Source organism: Argiope bruennichi, chromosome 2 (genome assembly GCF_947563725.1).
Source record: "Argiope bruennichi chromosome 2, qqArgBrue1.1, whole genome shotgun sequence".
Classification (NCBI taxonomy): domain Eukaryota; kingdom Metazoa; phylum Arthropoda; class Arachnida; order Araneae; family Araneidae; genus Argiope; species Argiope bruennichi.
In genome coordinates, this window is record NC_079152.1 from 108,877,482 (window position 1) to 108,898,914 (window position 21,433).

At 28.0% G+C, this 21,433-nt stretch overlaps 1 protein-coding gene across 3 annotated transcripts in view; it reads right to left on the reverse strand.

The window, feature by feature from the left end:
- The window catches only part of LOC129961882 (RYamide receptor-like), a 327,448-nt gene that overhangs the window by 12,746 nt on the left and 293,269 nt on the right, over positions 1–21,433 (reverse strand). For all 3 annotated transcript variants that reach the window (XM_056075501.1, XM_056075500.1, XM_056075502.1), the window contains one exon: positions 3,366–5,274. In XM_056075501.1, the coding sequence (XP_055931476.1) occupies positions 3,366–4,160 (795 nt within the window). In that variant the 5' untranslated portion in view covers positions 4,161–5,274. The remainder of the gene's footprint in view (positions 1–3,365; positions 5,275–21,433) is intronic.

Sequence of the window (21,433 nt, forward strand, 5' to 3'; positions counted from 1 at the left end):
ACTGTATTTTGAAATTAAATTCTCATGTTCACTATATCTTTCTTGAAATCATCTCTTCATCTTGAACTCTAGACTGCTTTTGTCCGATTTATAATGAAAACATAATTGAAGTAGGGTGCATTTTAAAGAAAAAGCTGAGTTTGCTTAGTTCCTAAATACTTCCTAAGAGCCAAGACAAGTCAATGTTTGATGCACACTACTTGGTTGTTAATGATCATTTTTGCCGTTGGGATTTAAATACATTAATCTTTAAATGTGCAACCTTCTTCTACGGCCACATGCAATTTCTGAAAACTTACACATTTTTTTCTTTGATATGTTTTTATTTATTAGGTTCTTTAATTAGAAGTTTTATTATCAAGCGTATTTCTTAATATTCAAAGTTGAAACTTTAAGCCATTACCAAAGATAAAGAAAGAAAGATAAATGCAAAGAAGCAGTAAGTAAGAAAGCAAATAGAATTTCATTATAACTATTTTTTTTGGGGGGGGGCATTCTACGATTGTAAACAGTTTTTTTTTCATATTACTTCATAGAACATTAATATAATTAAACTCCTTTTTTAAAGATTGATCCGTTTTCATCCATCATTTTTAATTATTCTAAGAATATTCAATTAATATTAAAGCCTCTTGTAAAGCCATATTTTCGTGTGCTTCTTATATGCATTTCATTCTAAAAATGTAGTTTTTAAATGCAGATTGAAAATATCATGCAATCTAATGAGTTTATTTAGAATATAAATTCTATATATTAATTAATTTTTTTTGTTTGCTTTAGTTTTCCTCTTTTCTTCGGCTGCCCATTTTGAAATGGCATTAAAGCTGAGTAATAGAATTTTCTTCCAATAGCATTTCAGTTGTTTTTTTTAAAATTGTCCTTAATTGGATTTTAAATCATTAGCTTAACAATGTATTTTTTTTCCATTTATATATATATACGCACCAACTATTTTGTTTTTTTATATTAAGACTATCTGTTGAATTTTTTAAAATTCATTTTTAAAATTGTCAAACTATTTAATGAAAAACTACCGATTTTACTGCTAGATTGATTGGATATTTAATTGATATTACCGATGACCAGGATATTTAATTGAATACGTTTTCACCTTTTTAAAAATGCTTGTTTATTATAAGTATTCAAATATTTCTATACCTCTAAAGAATTTTATACGCGATGATAGGTTCAAGGAAAGAAAATTTCTTTGAGGATCCAGAATGAAGCTTCAGACATATTATACTACCAAATGGATTCCTAGAAAATCTTTCGGAAAATCAACTCTATGAAATATTTCCAGAAATATTATTAAATCATTTTATTCGATCAAAAGGCCAGCAGAAAGAGAAGTTTATTTGGAAATACTAGTATAATGTAAACAAAATTTAAGCTGTACTGTTAAACGAAAAAAATCCCAAAATAAAAAGATTTCGCTAAAATCCGCATTTTCGGCTCCAACTCATTTCAAAAGTTCTGAAGAGAAAATGTTCGAAAAAATTCCCTTGATCTTTGAAAGAATTTTGAAAAATCGTTATGGCTTTTGATGGAAAATATTTTACGAATTTAATTCACAATTTATATTTAAAATTTAAGTGCAAAGGAAGGAATTTCCTCGCTTTCGAATTTCTTTTGTGAAATGCAATTCAAATTGAAAAGAGAGAATTATTCTAATCCTTGAGACGAATCATATGCGTACAGTTCGATCAATAAAGAGTAAAAAACAGCATATTTTTCATTAAGTGAATTCTATATTTAAATATGTTATTTAATATATTTAATAATATGAAAAATATAATTGTACAACTTATAGAAAATAAATTTACATGTAATTTAACAAAATATTTTATTTAGGTGTTTACCAGTAGTATTTTAAATAAGAAATATGCATATTTCTTAATGAAATGCTCGTTTATTTTCAAATAAGTTGATTTACGAAAGAACATAAATTTTTTTCGAAAATGGACTTTGCCAATTATAATTAAACCAGCAGAAGCACTTTAATCGAAACTGTCTTGAATGCTCTTTAATAAATATATTTGTGTGTTATTAAACACACGCTATTGCCGAACAAAGGTTTTCCATCTGTAGCGACTTTTTTTGGCGATTAGTTGCCAAGATGCCGTCAATACAAGAGAACAAGAAAATAAAATGTGTATTTTGGACACCAATATTTGATGAAGACTTTAATTGCAGTCACGAAAATATATATCAAATTTCAAATATTTAAGTCTTTCCGGTTTTGAATTACCTCAATTACATGCTTCAAACCGACAAATGGATCGACATTATTTGAGGGATTTAATGCTTACACTTCAGATTTTAAATAGACTCATCAAATTTTATTCAATTAGCTTTTTTCGTTCGGTAGTTATTGTGTGTTAATTTTTTTTCTGACAGCCGGATGGACAAAATTCCTTTGAAGGGATTTCGTTCAAAATTTGATAAAAATCTTCAAATTTTGATGTTAAGTCCGAATGCTAAATTTCATTTATGGTGCTTAGTAAAAATTAGGTATATTTTCCAAATAAATAACTAAATATCAAAAGCAGTTCTTATTTGTGGATAATCCTATTTTTTAGGTTTCTTTAGATATATGAAATAAATAAAATCCTTGGAACTCAGAAGCAATTTCTCATTAATGAACACATTTTCGTTCTGCTCTTATAAAGGGGAGACTTATTGATCATAATGTAAGTAAAAAATAGGGGGAAAATTCAAATCAATTCTAATAAATTTATTTTTCTAAACTATAGTTATTTAATTTAATCTGAGATAAGTGAATTAATCAATTCTTGATTTTTTTCTAAATGTTTGTTTCCAAAGTTATAAATGCTTGTAATTTAGAAATTTTATAAGAATTAAAAAAAAAACTTTTCCAAATTTTTTAATGATAATTTCGTTACAGAAATTTCAATAAAATACTTTTACAAACGGTTTATTTTTATAATATTTGAATTATTAACTCAGCAAAAACTTTTAATATGTAATGAATACTATTTCCATACCAATTATTTTGATCCTGTAGAAAAAAATAGAAAGAAAAATGGTGATGATGGAAAAATTTCTATTTATTGTGCGACCTTATTTTGGCGGAAAAACTTAAATGATTCAAGTCTTAACTTCGATTTCTATACAACAGGAAATATATATATAGTTATAATTATAGATTATTAATCTATAGTTAATATATTTAATTCAAATCTAAATGTAAGCATTTGTTTTTTAATTCTCTTAAAACGATACCAAAAATTCCGTCAAACTACAAACATTTAATAGAATTGTTGCTACGTTAAAGGTCCAGTCTGTGCAACGGTCCAATTATACCAACTCTATTGACTAAAAAATAGTTTGAGTATATGCCTTACCTTTCTCTTTGAAGCTGCCATTCTTTGATCTCTTGCATCTTGGGCTTCACCAGGCGTTCTTTTCCCCCAGACCACGATAGCTATTCTTGTATAAGTATAGATGAGCACTGCCAATGGGAAGAAATACTGCAAAATCATGAGAGCCATGCTGTAATGATATCTCTGTGTGTTAGATTCCCATGCTTCCATGCAGGTGAACCGATCTGTTAAGTTCCGATCAATCCAATCCTGTGGTTGTTCCAATTTAGACATGATAGCAGTTGGCAAAGGGGTCAGCAGGGCTACGAACCACACTAACACTATAATAAGCTTCGCCTGCAGCTTGGTCATGCGAGGTCTTAAAGGATACAAAATGGCAATGTAGCGATCGAAGCTAATAGCTACCAATGTGTACGCACTGATGAATACAGACACTGCTTGTGCGTAGCTTACTACGACGCACATGACTGCTCCGAATGGCCAGTATTGCAACAGCAAGTTGGATACAAAACCAAATGGTATACATAAACTTGCCATTAAGATATCACCAACTGCTAGGTTGACAATGAAAAAGTTTGTTACCGATCGCATTCTTTGATAAGCAAATACAATATAACACACTATTACATTGCCTCCAATGGCTGCAACTGAAATGACAATGTACATGATATACATGAGGGCTTCAACAGCTTTCGGTACGGTTGGAGCATCTACTATATCGTATAATTCCTCGTCGACATGTGCCATTGTTCCATTTGTAAAATTGGCAAGATCATGTAGAAGGAGAACAGTGAAAACTTCAGTCAAATTTTCCATTGCTGTTTTTATTTTAGCAACAGTTGCAGTTTTTATGAAATGTATCCAAACCAGTATTATAAAAGATGGAATGCACAAAATGAAAATAGATGTTGACTTAATTTACATTGTTTTTGTATTTAAAAAGTTTTAGTAATTGGGATAATACAAACCGAGAAGAGTTGTCTAGAGCTCTGGAATAAGTTTATTTCACCAATCTAGAAGGAAAATTTCTAGATTTTCGATTTCAGAATTTTTTGACGCGAAATCTAATATTCTGATCCATTATTAAATTTCTTTCAAAGATTTCTGTTTTTAAAAAAGATGTATTGAAGATAAATATCTTGGCAGCAAATGAAAGAAATTGGCTGAATATATATATATAATTTTACTGCAGTGAATCAGAAGAATCACAGTTTATTCCATGAGAATCCATGGACTAAAAACACATAATCAAAATTTTTTACCTAGAATATGCGTTTTCAACAACATTGCTTCACAGTTTAAATGTAGCTTGATATGAAATCTTGAAAATCCTTTAGGAAAATGAAAATTTACTCATTCCATTTATGCAGCTTCAAAAATGGAAACAAAAAATATTCCAGCATTTGAAGATTCACCTTTTGAGTTTTCAAATCGTGCCATAAAGAGTATCTTTTCTTGTATCAAAAAATATTCATTCTGAAAGAGTATGGAGCTCTCACTAAACTCATTCGTGAAACACCTTTGCATTTTAAAGCAAAAAAGGAAAAAAAGTAATTTAGAGTCAAAGTTTTTAGTATCCTCCGGCTGTTAACCACAATTCTGTATATAAAGTCCTTCAGAGGTGCTAGTCTTCTTCAAACTGGTGATAACACAGCAAACCGAGTCATTGAAAGAGTCCCGCAAAAGTAATTTCGGTTGAAGATAGGCAGCAGTTTATCAAAAGTAATCGCCGCTTTACCGAGGTAAACGTCTGACGCGTTCTTTATTAGTTTTAATCTTTTTTTCCTCCTTTCAGTTAGAATGAAAGATAAAATTTCAAGATCCTCAAGGAAATATCTGATTTATTTGCATTTTTAATTCTCTGTTATTGGTTTCAATATACATGGAAAATTTCAGTTCATTTTCTAGGAAAATTTGAAGACTCCTTTTCCTAGAAAATAAAAATAAGAAAATTAAAAGCCCTTTCAGTTAATAACTAAACAATAGAGTTTCTTCATGGATAGGTATAAATATTTTTAAAGATTTAATATCCATAAAAAATAGCATCTTAATATTTATAAAATAACATATTATTATTCATAAAATAACATATTAATATTCATGAAATAACATATTAACATTCATAAAATAACATTTTAATATTCATGAAATAACATATTAACATTCATGAAATAACATCTTAGTATTCACGAAATAATATATTAATATTCGTAAAATAATATATACGCATATGTAGTAAATTTAAACTTAATTTATTCCAATAAAAGTTTAAACATCTTTTTAAAAAAATATTCATAAGAAAAATTTGGAAAAATGTTTGATAGCCATTAAAAATTTGATTTCAAATTCTCAAGGTTACTTAAGTTTAAATCTTCCTTATTATGCCGCATCTCATGGTTTATATTAACAATGTAAAAGACCTCGAAATAGATTCTTTTAATAAATTATTTAGCCGTTGGATATGCTTTGGATAAAAGAATTTTGTTCAACTACTTTTATAGCTGCGCATATTGGTAATAGATATTTCTGATCTCATGCAAATTTATTCTAACTATATGCAAACTATTTTGTAATAAAAATTGATGATACGGCAGAGTATGAGAACAATTTTAAAGTAATTTAAGGTATGGTGTGAAGATTAGCATAAAATGTCCTTTACAAAATGAGCTCACTAGATTGTAAAACTGTATTGTTTCAAAAATAATAAATTCCTCGCAGTAATTAATATACTCAAAGGGAAATATTCTGTAATATAAGGTTTTGAAAATAATAAATAGCTCTTGGTAATTAATGCTTCTAAATGAGAATCCTTTCTAATATATTGCAGTGTTTGATATCATATCCATTCGTCACTTCTACTGCATTTTTTGAACAAATGTTTTGAAGTACATAAAAATATTTCTTTATAGCAAAATCTATTGATGCAAAAATAAATGGCCGTTTATCGTTGATGCGAATCTACAAATTTTGTCCAATCTTAATGAGATCTATGAAATACGCATTTCAAGAGATACGCACGATAATAAAATACGCACTTCAATGATGAGAGATAAATCATTATAGTTTTTAAAGTACAAAAGTTAATTAAAAATTAAGTCAAGTTTTGCAATTTTTTCAATATATATTTTTTGAAAATATTATCTTATATAAGTCATTTTTATACCATTTTAAAACTAAAAGAAAAATCTCTTTTTTAATAATACCATACTGATTATACAGTGTATGCCCAAATTATGATTCACTTCTCACTGCCATAATTAAACTATTTTCTCAATTTTATTGAAAGATTTATAGTTTTCTGTCAGATTTCATTCACCATATTATTCATGACCTGTTAAAATAGAATTTTATATTTCATAATGATAATTATTTTCGCAAACACATTAAATTTCCATGCTTTCCAAAAATACCTCCTTTCAGAGATCTAATGCACGATGCACATTGAATGAAAAAGTTCAAATGAGATATTTGTTTTCAAAAATGATTGCATTTCGTCTTAATCAGAGATTTCCCTCATTCTTTTAACCACGTTATTAAATTTTGTGAAGAGATTCTACATTGTGCGAATGTTTTCCCTCGAATTGCGATTTAAATGGTTTATTATAAGACAGTTGTTCTTATTGGCTCATTACTTTTTTACATATTTGAAAACGATGCACATTTAAAATTGAATAAATTTTAAATTATATCAAGATTCTGAAAGTGAGGAAAGAAGTGGAATTAAATTTACAGGAAATGAGTCACACAAATGCTTTCAATGCTATTGTTATGTTAATGGATTTGTGAAATGAATAGGATATCATATATTTTAGTAAACAATGTTAATGAACATTTAAATATTTATCGCTATTACAATAAATGATATTATAAGTCTACGGCTCCCTTTTGTAGATATGTTTTATTACATTTTCTTGAACAAGTCAGAAAAAGTAACTGAATATATGTAATTTCTTATATATATTTAATTATAAGTAATAACAAGATAAAAATAACCCCAGTTTTAAAGGATTTGTTTTTAATTTATACAAAAAATATCAGAAAATGTATTGTACATTATTAACTTTCAATTCAGTTTTTAAAATATTATTATTTTATTATCATATAAAAATAAAGAAATGCAGTGAGTCTAAATTACAAGCTTTAAGATAATTTTATTTCTATCAAGTTAAGACTTAAAAGATTTTATTTTACGTATCTTTCTTTATTTTATTTTAGTTATTACAGCGTTAGATTCTAAATGGTTTCAGAATTTATAATCAAAAATACGAAGTACATTATTTTTATTCATTTCTTTATTAATTTCCCATATATATTATGCTAAAATCATTTAATAATTTCAATAAGATGGAAATGCTAAATGCAATAAAATATTAGGAGCTTTAAAGAAAAATCAAATGTTTAAAAGTTTCTGCTAAAACGATTATCATAATGTGAAATATGTAATCAATATTATTGTATAAAATTAATATATAAAATACAGAAAAGTCTGAAATAGGTTGAAAATTAAATTAGCTCGCAGGTAGTATTTAAAAGTAATTGTTCAAACACGACATATTAAACTTTATACTTTAGAATTTTCAATTTTTTTTTCAGGCGAAAAAAAGCAAACTATTCATTAATATGTAATAAATTTTTTTAATTAAAGAAGATAGATTATAATAAAAGATAAATTTAATTAAAGTTTTTGAAACAACAAGAAATTATTAATAGAGAGAATTTTTTTACTGTGAAGTTATAGATAATAATTATGAAAGTTATATGCCCATATAAAGATTATATAAAACTGAAATTATATGGGTTTTTTTTATAAACACTTGTTGTAGAAAACTTTTTAAAAAATAATTCTTAAATGCTTCTTCATTTTACGTCATATATTTTATAAGAGGCTTATGTAAGAATTTCACTTTACATTAAGGAAAATATTGAACATTTCTACATTAAATGATTTATTTAAGGAAAAAGAATCTCATTAAAATTATTGCAGAAAGTTTTCCATAAGCGAAGATTGAATTTTCAACTGATAATAATAATAACTTGCATTCGTCTTTCAAATCAATGGTATTATACTAAAATATTTACATAATTTAAATAAAAGTGAAACAAAATTACAAGTTGCGCTTCTTGTAATTTTATGAGTAATACCTAAAATTCATGAAATAAAGAAAGCCATGTTTGGGCCTAGCTTGACATACAATTCGTACATAGAAATTTTTATTTTTCTATATGACACAATGTACTGAAAACAGTGATAATTCAATACTGATTTTAAAATGTTGTGTTGATAAGTTGGATAACTGATGGTTTGAAAACAATTATTCTATTCGGTTTTCCTCACTGTGAAAAAGCAGAAATGAATCAGAATCTTATCAAGGCAAAAGGCATCACTAAAGGCATTACTAGAAAAAGCATGTTTTTGAGTGCTTAACTGTATCCTTAATAAAGAAAAATGGGGAAATAATAGTAAGTGTTGGTTATCTAGATATGGATTCTGTAACATTCACAGTTATTCAATAACGGTAATTTTTCTAAGTTTCATACAAAATGCAAATGATAATTAATATAAATATTGTCAGACGATATTTGGGTTCAAACCCTGTAATTGTCAAGGTCAATCGTCTGTAAGGCCCGCAGAGTAAAATGTTCAAATAATAGCAGTGAAAAATGCATGTGACTGGTGCTGTAAAATGTTGCAGGTCGAGAAGACTTCTTAAAAACACAGACTTTTATTTCTTGTGACAAACAAATATTTAATACATTATAAAAATATCACATATTACACCGACACAGACACAAGTGAAAGAAAAAGAATCTGAATCTACGTCTAAGTATGCGCGCACGAGTGCTTTCGCTCTTATATAGAGAGAAAAAACATTTGCATAAAACCGTCAAATAACATCTTGCATAAATAATTGGGAGCATCATTTTATTTCATGTGATAAATCGGTGCGAACGGGGTAATTCAACTCACAGTGTTCGCAATCCGATTACTCACATCGAATCATCAACAGTTTGTGTACACGCATTCGGATGGAAAGAAAAACCCAATATGAAACGAGCATCCTATTTTTGCTATTAAACATTTAAATATTCTTTAAATATTTAAATATTTAATAGTAGGAAAAGAGCAATTTTAAATAATATAAAACTAATATTCCAGCATGAACTATTCTGCTAAGCGAAGAGCTTTTTTGCGCAAGAAATTTATTCGCTATAGGAAAAACCATGGGGTCAACAGATAAATAATAAATTACCCATAATAAAACCCATAATTAAATGACGACCTTGTCTCGCAATGTCATATTGTCTAGACTCTGGATTGGTCATACTCGTTTAACACACAAATATTTTTCAATCGACGATCGAGCTCCTCTCTGTTTGGGATGCCAAATGATTTTAACGATTCGTTATATTTCGTCCGCATTTACGCTTTTTTAACTCCTCATCATTGGACACACTAACGCTGTTGGCGTAAAAATTTCACAAAAAACATTTTAAGTTTCTAAAAAAAATTACTTTTTACCATTTTATTTAAATATCATATTTTATAAACTTGTATAACACATCAACGTTTCTTTTTACAGTATTAATGTTGACTACTAATGAATCTCTCGTTCTTACTAAAGGTTTTTTAAGACTTTTTAACTCAATCTTTTATTAACCATATGCCTGGCGCAGCACAACCTTTTCTGGTTCTTGTACCAATAAGACAGATAAATCAACCAAACAATTTAATATATTGTATAAATGAGCAGAAAAAAAATGTGCTTTATAAAATATATTCCTAAAATGTTTAAAATTTCAGGAAGAAAAAATTTAGATATTTATATTTTTTACAAGATAAACAAGAAATAGCGAGAAAATATAAGAAACTATATTTCTAAGTCCCTTTGAATAAAAAGAATACTGGAATGGAACGGAAAAGGCTGAGAAAGATCCAACCGAATGCCAGGCAGAAAATTGTGAAATGTAATATTTCACGCATTTTCTTCTACCCATACACTTCTGCCTAAAATATTGGCACGCCCCAAGGTGGCTCTTTTTTCAAGAGATAAAATTTAATCTCCAACACTTTTGAGCGAAGGGATTGTGTCAAGCAAGTAAATTATGCATAACTGAATCAATGGGGAGGCTGGGAAGCTATTCAGTGCTTCGTATTCATTTTGCTCGAACAAAAGGAAACACTTCAGACATCTGCCTGCGACGCGAAAGAACTCGTTTGGTTTCATTCATTCATTTCTAAAGACTTATATTCAATGTGGTATTGCAAAGGGTGCTTAAAGCGTAGCTATATATTAGAACAACAATTTTAATATATTCGTTATGGAATCCTATAATTGTTTATCAACATCTATCTCATATCAACTCTGAGTTATACTGAATTACATAAACAATAGTCGTCTTTGATGCCTAGATTGTCTACCCAGTTTTTATTTGACTTTTTAGGCTGTTATCTATTAATATTGAAAGCATTTAAAAAAATCAGCTTGCTATTTGATAAGATTGAAACAACAACAACATTAACTTAAATTGCTGATATGAATCACAGGTGAGTCACGCGGCAGTCAACGTGTTAAACCTACTTTCAAGATCAATTAAATTTTCTGTTTGAAGCTATTTATATCATCTTGATTTCTTTTACATCTTCTTTCCTCTGATTGAATAGAGGTTTGATGAAAGTTAATTTCTCAGCGTTTCTCAAATATTTAAATGCTTCATTAATTATCTGAGCGAAGTATTGAATTAATTAAAGTATTAAAAACGTTCAATGAAACATCAGAAACGCTCGTACAGTATCTGTTTACATTTCACTGTTGTCATTAAACAATAATATAAGCCATTTCTGTTCCGCGCGCGTTAGCGTTTTATATAAAGGCTCTATTCAACAGTCATTTGGAACACAGCAAACGAATTTTTATCTGAATACTGAAGGGTTAAATAATACGCTCTGCAGTTAAACATAATTGTTGTCCCATTAAAAACCCAATTTGTCAGTCTCAGTAAATATAACGCTCAGTGAGAGATAAATTAAATATGTTTCATTAAACACAACGCTTTGCGTAATGTGACTAATTACTTTTGTGAGGAATGATTAAACATGCATTGAGAAACTAATTAATATTTTAACTATTCCAAACAAAAAGAAGAAAAACAATTTATTTAAGAGTATGTATCATTATTTGTTTTGATAATAAGTAAAAGGATAAAATGGAGATTTCACCGAATAACTATTATTAATAATTATCTTTTTATGATGAAAATATTTTAATTATGTGGATTTATTATATTTTATTTTAATTTAATTATGTGAATTTATTATATTTTATTTTAATTTAATTGTGTGAAATTTCTGTACATACCTAATTAAAGTTATGCATTTTATATTAAATTGGTTTGTTAACAATTCAAAAAGTTCATTGCAAGAATGTGATATAAGTTCTTTTATATTGTAACGAAACTTGTTCTAACTTGAAGGGGACTGAATAACTCAGTGGTAGAGTGCTATGGAAAGCGACCGTCGTATCGGAGAGCAGTTAAGTTGCCTAAAAATTGTTTTTGTTATTTACTTTCTGTTATTTCTCGCTTGTTCTAGATTATTCTTATAACTTCTGTATCTTTCTAAATCTAGAAGATTCGAGTCCTTTCGTCTTGTGGATAAAAACAGATATAAGGTTTAGTTCCTTGAATAAAGTCTCGAGTGTAGATTAGCGAGTGTTATCTTTGATTTTAGTTAATTCACGGTTCATCTACGCTAACTTCATCTACACGACAGTATTATTTAGGGTGGTTTCATGTAAATAAATATATTCATAAATTTTAAATTTTTTTTATCAGAATGTTATCAGAAATGTGAATTGTAATGAGAGTTTTGGGAATTTTCATTGAAGATAGAAATTCAATGTTAAAACATTAAAAAAATCTAAACTTTCTAAAATAAAAAAAAAACCCCATTTAAATTGATTAAAATATCACAAAATTCTGTACGAAAATAATAATTTTATTATTTTTATATATAACTGAGTTACATTTATTTAAATATTGTATTTATCCAATAATTCAGTATTAAATAAACCATCAGGAGTAGTTGCACCGAAACTTCTCATATACTCGCTAATAAATGTACTTGCGAGTTGTTAATCATATATCACTGGCGAACAACAGTTACGAAAGAGCCTCTTAACGCACGATCTTTAGCAATTAATTCTGGGAAGTATCAAAACATCGAATATGCATTTTGGATTTCTTTTCCCCGATCGGCTGAAAATTTGACGCAGAATTGCAATTACAGGCAGAATATCACATGTCAAATTTTATATAGGTAAGCCTTTGTGTTTCTTTAGTTACTGCGTGTACTGGAAGTTGGGATCAACAGATGGTCAACCCCTCGGCATATTCGGTTCTAAATTTGACATTTAAGATTTTAAATCTGTACGCCAAATATCATCTATTTAGTTCTCTTCATTTTGCCTCTAATATGCTAATTTGTATTCGGACAGTTGGATAGATATAATTTCTCAAAATAAATTTAGATCAAAATTTGATAAAAAAATTACAGAGTACAGTATTTGGAGTAAAAACAATGTATCAAAATTTCCTTTGTCTAGCTCAAAGTATTTTTGAGCAATTGTGTTCGCAGACAAACTTATTTCAAAAATATGTTTTTCCGAGCTCAGAAAGGTCTAAAATATTGAAATTCGTCAAAATCTCGAATTTGAATTTTTTTTTGACAATTACAGTATTTTTTCTTTTTACATTTTTTTGCGAATGAATCGTTTTAAGAATGTTTTTGGAGTTGTTTTCAGATTTACAAATAAAAGGTCAAGATACTTAAATCATACTTACATTTCTTAAGAATAAATAACATAGGTGAAAAAATTCATTCTTTAAGAGATTGGTTCCATATGAGATTAAAAAACAGATAAAACTAGAAACGACTGTATAATATAATTCCATGATATTCACAATCTTTAATGACTTCAACCTATTAAATATGAATATAACCGTAAAAAATGTTACAGTATACAGTTTTTAAATATTTAGCTGTCCCCCCCCGGGAGAGTACATCGAAATGAGGATGAGAAGCTTCCGGCATGGTGGTTGATTCTCTCAACCGTGGTGGGTAAACGAAAAGGTGGGGATCTGGTTCCTTCCATCGATTATGGGACGTACTTCCTTTGGGAAGTGTTGTACCATGGCCGATGATGACCCTTAAGACTCAACCACAGTTTCCGTCAGTGTTGCTGTTTCGGCGGTCCGGTCATTCAGTATTATTTATCCGTGTGCCTTCGGGCGGGTCGGAGAGTCAGTGATATGATTTAATATCACTTGACAGCGTGTTCGATTTGACACCTCTGCTTAAGTATATACTGCTTAGGTTAAATCAGAATTCTTTATGAATAAACAAAAGTTATTACTTTTGAATTTTTCAAAAATAGTAACTACAATTGTATTACAATTAAATTTAAATATTGTAATATTTTCTTTCATATTTTAATTAAATGTTTTTCCGTTTTATTTTCTTTGATAGATAGAATTTCCAACAGAAATCTGAAGATACGAAAATGGATTGTTATTCTTCATATCTGTGTGCCATTAAATTCATATCGCGATAAAATAATTTATTATGCAATTAAAATTTTTAAATTCACATTAATTCACTGCTTTCATTAATTTTAAAGAATTCAAATTGAAAAATTTTTTTACAATATTTTTTATTATTTTAGTTGTTATGTTTATATACACGCACGTTTATACACCATTATACAGGGTGATCACAAAACCTTTTAATGATTGAATACAATATGTTTCCAAGTATTATATGGTGGCAAAATTTGTAATTAAAAATATCTATACAGTAAGTTATGCTTATTGGATTATTTATCAGAATTCATAAGGTATCAGTTTATTATAATATTCAAAATTACATGGCATGACAATAAAAAAAAATATGTGATTAAAAAAGCAAGTGAAATATCACAAAAATTTCCTTTATGCAAAACACTGTAACATATTGTGAATTGAAAAATGCTGAAGTGTAAACTGAGAGTCATATTTTTTCTCTTTTAATTTTTAATAGAAAAATTGCCTTTTAGATGGCCATTGATAAAACTTTAAAAACAAAGGACAGTTTTTGGTGCTTATAAATCCATTATTTTTACTGAAATTAGATAATATGAATGAAAGAAGTATTTGAAAATATCATGCCAAATAAATTGATGTAGATATAGATTGATTGCAGTTATAGACGATATCTTTCCCATTCAAAGTTATTGAAGTGATAAATCGTCTTGCAAGATGCAATCGATATAGAATATGGAATGATACGAATATAATGTTACTATTTCTTTTATATTCTTTAAGAAACCAGAGGAATAGTACTATAAAGCACGAGAAAGGATAAATCATGGGTAACTACTTGCATCGATAAAAAATGTTGTGATGGTTCTGAGAGGATCAAATGCAAAAAATTGTAAACGACAAGAAAATGTGTAACAGAGAGAGAGAGTAAAATGTTTAACAAAATTGTTACAGGAGAAATATAAGGTTTTGTTTCTTGCATGTTTATTAATATCAATCAATTAGAAATCAAATTTGTAGAGGGTAAACAAGCTAAACAAGTACTTGGAAGCTTTCAATTGACATGCGTTAATGACTCTCTGATTCGAAATCCATTGAGGATTTGAATATTTGTTATTCTTGAAGAATTAGATATTGTATGAAATTAGGAAAAAATAACAATAAAAAAATAAGTGAATGTTTAATGGTTTCTAAAAATAAAGAAGGAATAAAGGATTGAAAATGCATATCGAATTCCTTAGATGCTGCACATACAACTTTTTTTTATAATATGCAAAAAGTATTCCCTTAAGCAATGTGTCCTTATCAGAATAACCAGAAGGCCTAAAATAGCTCTTGCAATTACATTGAATATAAATTCAAAATTTAAAAAAAAACATTCATATTCCTTTGACAGAAAACGATTATTGCTTGCTATCTTAGGTAAAATTATAGTGAACTTCTATTAAAAGCAACCGTTGCTTGCACAATTTAAAACAATATTTAGCATTTTTACATGTATCAAACCAACCTACATCGTTTTTGAAACATAGTATTATTTTTAATACTGTATACTAAATTTTAAATAAATAAAGAGTGTTTCTATCTCTACTGGCATTTATCAATCGTCTGACGGTCAGTAATCTTTAATAGATCTCTCTCTGTCTGATAAAACACTGAATAAAAATGTGCGTTTTATAGCTAAAAAAACACATACTTAGATCTCACACTTGCATTATTTCGTTATATAAATAAGAAACACTTCGTTAGTTACATCTCAGACTGTTGCTTGCACAATTTAAAACAATATTTAGCATTTTTAAAAAGGCATTCTTACATGTATCAAACCAACCTACATTGTTGTTGAAACATAGTATTATTTTTAATACTGTATACTAAATTCTAATAAATAAAGAGTGTTTCTATCTCTACTGGCATTTATCAATCGTCTGACGGTCAGAAATCTCTAATAGATCTCTCTCTCTCTCTGATAAAACACTGAATAAAAATTGGCTTTTTATAGCTAAAAACACATACTTAGATCTCACACTTGCATTATTTCGTTATATAAATAAGAAACACTTCGTTAGTTACATCTCAGACTGTTGCGCACAACTACATTACGGGGCATTCGAATCTTTTGGGGCGTTTGCCCCAGCAGCAACTCTTTTGAATGACAAACCATTAAACTGAATATCAAATATAATAGAGCCACCGGACTTTGGTGTTAGAAATCGAAGAATCTTTAGTTCGAGATCAGATATCATTGAATAATCGTCATCTACATTGTTGCTCGTTAATCTAATAACTATAATCAAATGTTCTCACCAAATCCGACTTTGAAGGCTGGCTTGCTTGATCTATTTAAACGTCCAGATAAAACTGACGAGGTAAATTTTCTATAATGCCCGCGTAATTCCGTTTAAGAACTTTAAATAATAAATCTAAATATAAAGAGTAGAAACATAAGAGCAATAAATTAGCGACACTATTTTACAAATACATTTTTAAAAAATCAAATTTGAAAAGACAGTCATGAAATCTAAATGGACATTTATTCCTTCAAGAAACTGTGATTTTTTATTGAGTCAAAAATAGCAAGAGAGTTATCAACCTAAATAAAAGTAGGTATAAACTTTTCAGTACACAGATTACTTCAAAATTTCACTATGTCAAAATGGAATTGTAATAAAATAAATCACTTAGATGGGAAAGAGAAATTTATGTAACTTTAAATGAAAAGAATAATTTAGAAGCGTTAACTATATATAAATATCTCTACCAGTCACATTTACGAAGCGGTATAAGCATATGTCAAAAACAATTTATACTAAATTCAAAATCGATTTGAATGAGATTAAGAAAACAAACTTCGATTTTTTGGATAGTTTATGGATTATGTTTTTATAGCACATCGTTTCCCTGTCGCACAGTTATAATGCTAATTAATAAATTAGTATTGTAACTGCATTTGTCTTAAAATAGTTAATTTTGTAAGACAAGGAAATTTCTAAATTTATCCAATGCTTTCCTCCTTATTTTTGTATTCACTTCTTTAATATTTTCGCTTACTGTCAGTGGATTATAAATAATCTGAATATTTGGTACAGCTTGATTACATTGCTGGCTAATGTATTTTTGGAATACATGTTATCGTAAGTAAATTTGTGTTTTTGAAGCAAAAGTTAATAGCAATGTAAATAAATGAATTGCTTCTAAGAATACGTTTATACATTTTATTAATGACTAAGCTGCTTATTTTATTCAGATCAGAGCAGTAACGAAATGAAGCAAACTCTCAAGGAAATTTCATTTTCTGAATTACAGAAAACACGAGATTGCCAATAAATCAAATTCAGAATGAAAAGAAAATAGTTTTCCATAAACATTCTTCTTTGCACAGGTAAGAATGTTTAATGTCGTTCTATTATCGTTACGGATTATTCAATTTCAAATAGAATCCATTCGCGTTCACTGAATGCTCTGAACTTTCTCTCTCTTTGTAGAACTGGGGAGTGGAAGACCGTGCTGTCTGAAAACAGTTGTTTTAAATAAATAGTAGCATATGCCATATAATGTGAGAAGTTACATTTTCCTCATAACTACGATAATATGTAGACTAATTTATCTACAATTACAATTTTTTTATGTCATTTTCTAGAAAAAATGTTTGATGAAAATTTGGAGATGAGATATTTGAAAAAATAAGATTTTCGTCTAACATACTAAGTTATATTATAAAAAAATAAAAGCCAAGGGGCGATAAACCGTTTATTAACTTAAACTGGTTACTCTGATCTTCCCTGAGGCACACGGAAAAATCTGAATGTCAGAACCGTCGTGACAGCAACACTGGCAGAAACTGTGGTTGAGTCTTAAGGACCATCACAGGCAGCGGTATAACCATTCCTGCAGGGAGCACAACCCTTTATCCATAGGTAGCCGACCCTCACCATTTCTGTACCCTCCAAGGCACCGAGAACCATATCGGGAGCTTCTCATCCTTATTTTTGAGGTGCCCCCCCCCCTGTGGAAGCGACTGCCTATTAAACGCATATTTACTTTTTAATTAACTATAGTTGTAATATATTGTAGAATTCAATATATATCTTCAATAAAACTTTTTATTAGTTTAGAAAACTGGAGTTATATTGTCATTAGTAAATTTTTAGGAAAGGTCGATTTTAAGAATAGATAAAATAAGCGATATTAGCCAAATTTTCCAGAGCATTATGATACAAAATATTTATTGCTTTCACAATGCTGTATGTATTATTTCCTCAATTAAATTGTATCGGGATAATATGCAATGACCCTATGCCATTTTCATGAATGATTTTTGGCTAAATTTATATAATTTTAATTCAAACGAATGATTCGGCTTGAAACGCTGTTTAGAAAATTCCATTTCATAATAATAATCATATAATTAATAACAAAAAAGAGACAAGAGTAAATTTTTTAATTTATACATATATTCGAAACACTTTTAAAATAAAAATTGTAATGACGGAATATGGATATCGTCGTATCTCAGGAATTTATGAAAATTGATTATCAATAATTGTGTAAATGATGCGGAGATTCATTCTTCTCATAAAACTATGTCAGTTGATAATATAATTTAATACAAAATATGATTACACTTTATAGATTTTCAAAAAAAATCAACACTTTTACAAAAATTGTACGTGTAAATAGTTTATCACAAAATTAGTTTATTTTTATTAATGAATTCGGTAAGAATATACCACATATATTCTTCTTTGCAAATGAGAGTCTCAAATATTGAACAAAAACGATAAGCAGATAGAATTTACATATAATACTATAAGCATATAATCTATTATAATGAAATTAAATTGTCGTCTCTCATATTTTATGCCTCGTAATTTTAAATTTCAACTAATCATATTGTTCCATAATTTGATAGCTGTTTTATTATATTATGCCATGTATCTATCAAGTTTTGAAATACGAAAAAAATATAATTTTACGTGACTAGAGAAAAGAATTTTAGCTTGATAATAATTCGCCTCTTTAGTTTGCCTTTAATTTGCTTCAATTCAAAAGGAGAATAGTCAACATTCGGAAATGTTGCTTTGAAATAATCGAAGTTTGGGTTTTAATTCCAAACGGTTACAGTTACGAATTAGAAGTTACAACTTTGAATTTAATACGAAAAATTCAAATGAATTTTTAAATTTTTCTGCCAAAACAATTAGTTTCAGAAAGTTTGAATTTCTCATCACTTAATTTTCAATCAGAAACTTCCTGGAAAAGTTCCATTCAAATTCAATTGAGCCAATTTCTGTTGAACACTCGTCTTTGAAACTAACTTTTAGATAACATCAACACTTTTTAATTTTTCTGCTTCGATTTATCTTTACAAATTAAACTAACTTTTCAAATATTTGATGAAGTTCTGCTGAAATTTTACAGTTAAATTACATTTGTTTTTAAGATATGTATAATTTCCATTTAACGTGTTACTTTTAAGAAATTACTTATAGTTGAGACGCTTGATATCGATTTTCAGATTAAAGAATAGGTTGTCGCTTAATTTGTTGATTTAATAACAGTTGTCAGCCTTCGATATATGATTAATTTTTAATAGAACCAGAGTAATATAATTAAAATAACTGGGTTGAAATTTTCTAAACAGCTTTCACGAACGAATTTCAGTAACATTAATTTGAGTTTAAAAGTTGAATAATAAATAAATGTTTATGTAAAATGTTGATAGACTGATTTATTAATTTCTCACTAACAATTTACATGAAAGGATTGTTAATAGATTTTATAAAAGTATGACGTGTAAGAGGATTTTACTTCTTGGCAGAGAACCCGTTCTTTGAATTTCGACTTCGCATTAAGCATGGACAGCAAATTTAACGTTTGTAAAAATTCTGACGTTTATTTGCTTATTTCTTACTTTTAATCTTAACCCTAAAATATATGACTTTTTATTTTTTTACAAAAAATTGCGTGTGTTTTAAATAACTGTATATAATTCAGGAAAATTAATAAACTTTTCAAAATTATTGTTGTGCGAAATTTAAAGAAAATTAACTGTGCGAAATGGCTACATTATGAATTAAACAATATCTCAGTGAAACAAATCACATTATAATAATTCTGCAATAACCCCCCCCCCCCTTTTTAACCAATATATTTTTTTACAATTCCAAAGAAAAATAGTTTTATAGTATTTTAAATGGTAGAACTATTCTTTCAACAGCCATCTTGGTATTTTTTCAAGTTTCGAGATTAAATCGTATTCTATTATCGCTATTACCATAATGGGCCTTTTCTACAAATATTTATCAAAAAACATTTAAGAAAGGTTTTCCAGTCACTCATTGTTGCCCTTTGAAACAGCTATGAGAAGCTTATAAATGGAATTAAAAACTTGTAGCCAAATGGCTACACAATGCACTGTAGGGTCCAGGAAGGAACTGATAAATAATCTCAAAATTTTAATTCAAAAGGAAAATGGTCTCAATATTTTGGAAGACAACTCATTTAAAAAAATTTTGTTTGCTTTACATCGATGTCAAATTTAACGTTTGCAATATCTACATGAAGTGTTATTTTTCATTGGAATTAGAATTTGAACCATAATCGTCTCATCACGAAAAGAGCAATAAAACGAGAGAACCTCATAAAAATCGCCTGAAATATTTTTAATTAGAAAACTGCAAAAATATGAAATTACGTTGCTTTTGTGGGATAATTAAGGATTTTTACAAAACACTAATATTTCCTTTAAATTTTAGAATTTAGCAGAGAATTTAGCATGATGGTTAAATGATTTTTGAAGCAGAATAAAAAACTTGAAGCAGAATAAAAAATTTAGTTTCCACTACGCTGTTGTGATCATTAGGATAACGTATACTTGTCACTGAAAAGTAAGTATAAGTTTAAAAGAAATAAAAATAGAGAAAATGCAACATTCCTTCCGAGTCAATGATGTTAAAGTTACCATCTGAAATGCTATTCGCAGAAGTATAACTGAATTTGTAATAAAAAGTTAATTAACTTAAAGAAAAACAGGAGTAATATTTGTGGAAATACATTTGTTCTTTCATTTGTGAAGCATTTTGGCACTGAATGAATAAAATTCCCCTTTTGGGAATTTTGGAAAATATTTACTTTTAGTTTCCTTTCCAAAAATGAAAATAACAAAGATATTTAATTTAAATCAGATCGAAAAAAAACTTTACTTTTATGAAGAAAATACCATATAACTTTTATGAAGAAAATATTACATAAATATACAAGAACATTTTATAAAGAAATGTACTGAATTGATCTCTAAAGACGTTGCCATTAACCTTTTATAAATATCTATTATTTTTTATGTCAATATATGACTTTCCTGGAATTTTTATAACGCGGTTTTGGATTTTATTTGCTTATTCTGTTCAAATCAACTGAAGGAAATGTTATTGTTATTAATGACACGTTCTATAAAAGTTTATTCTTTTGAATGTAATAGCGAAGGAATTTCCAATGCCTTAAAGAAAATTGAA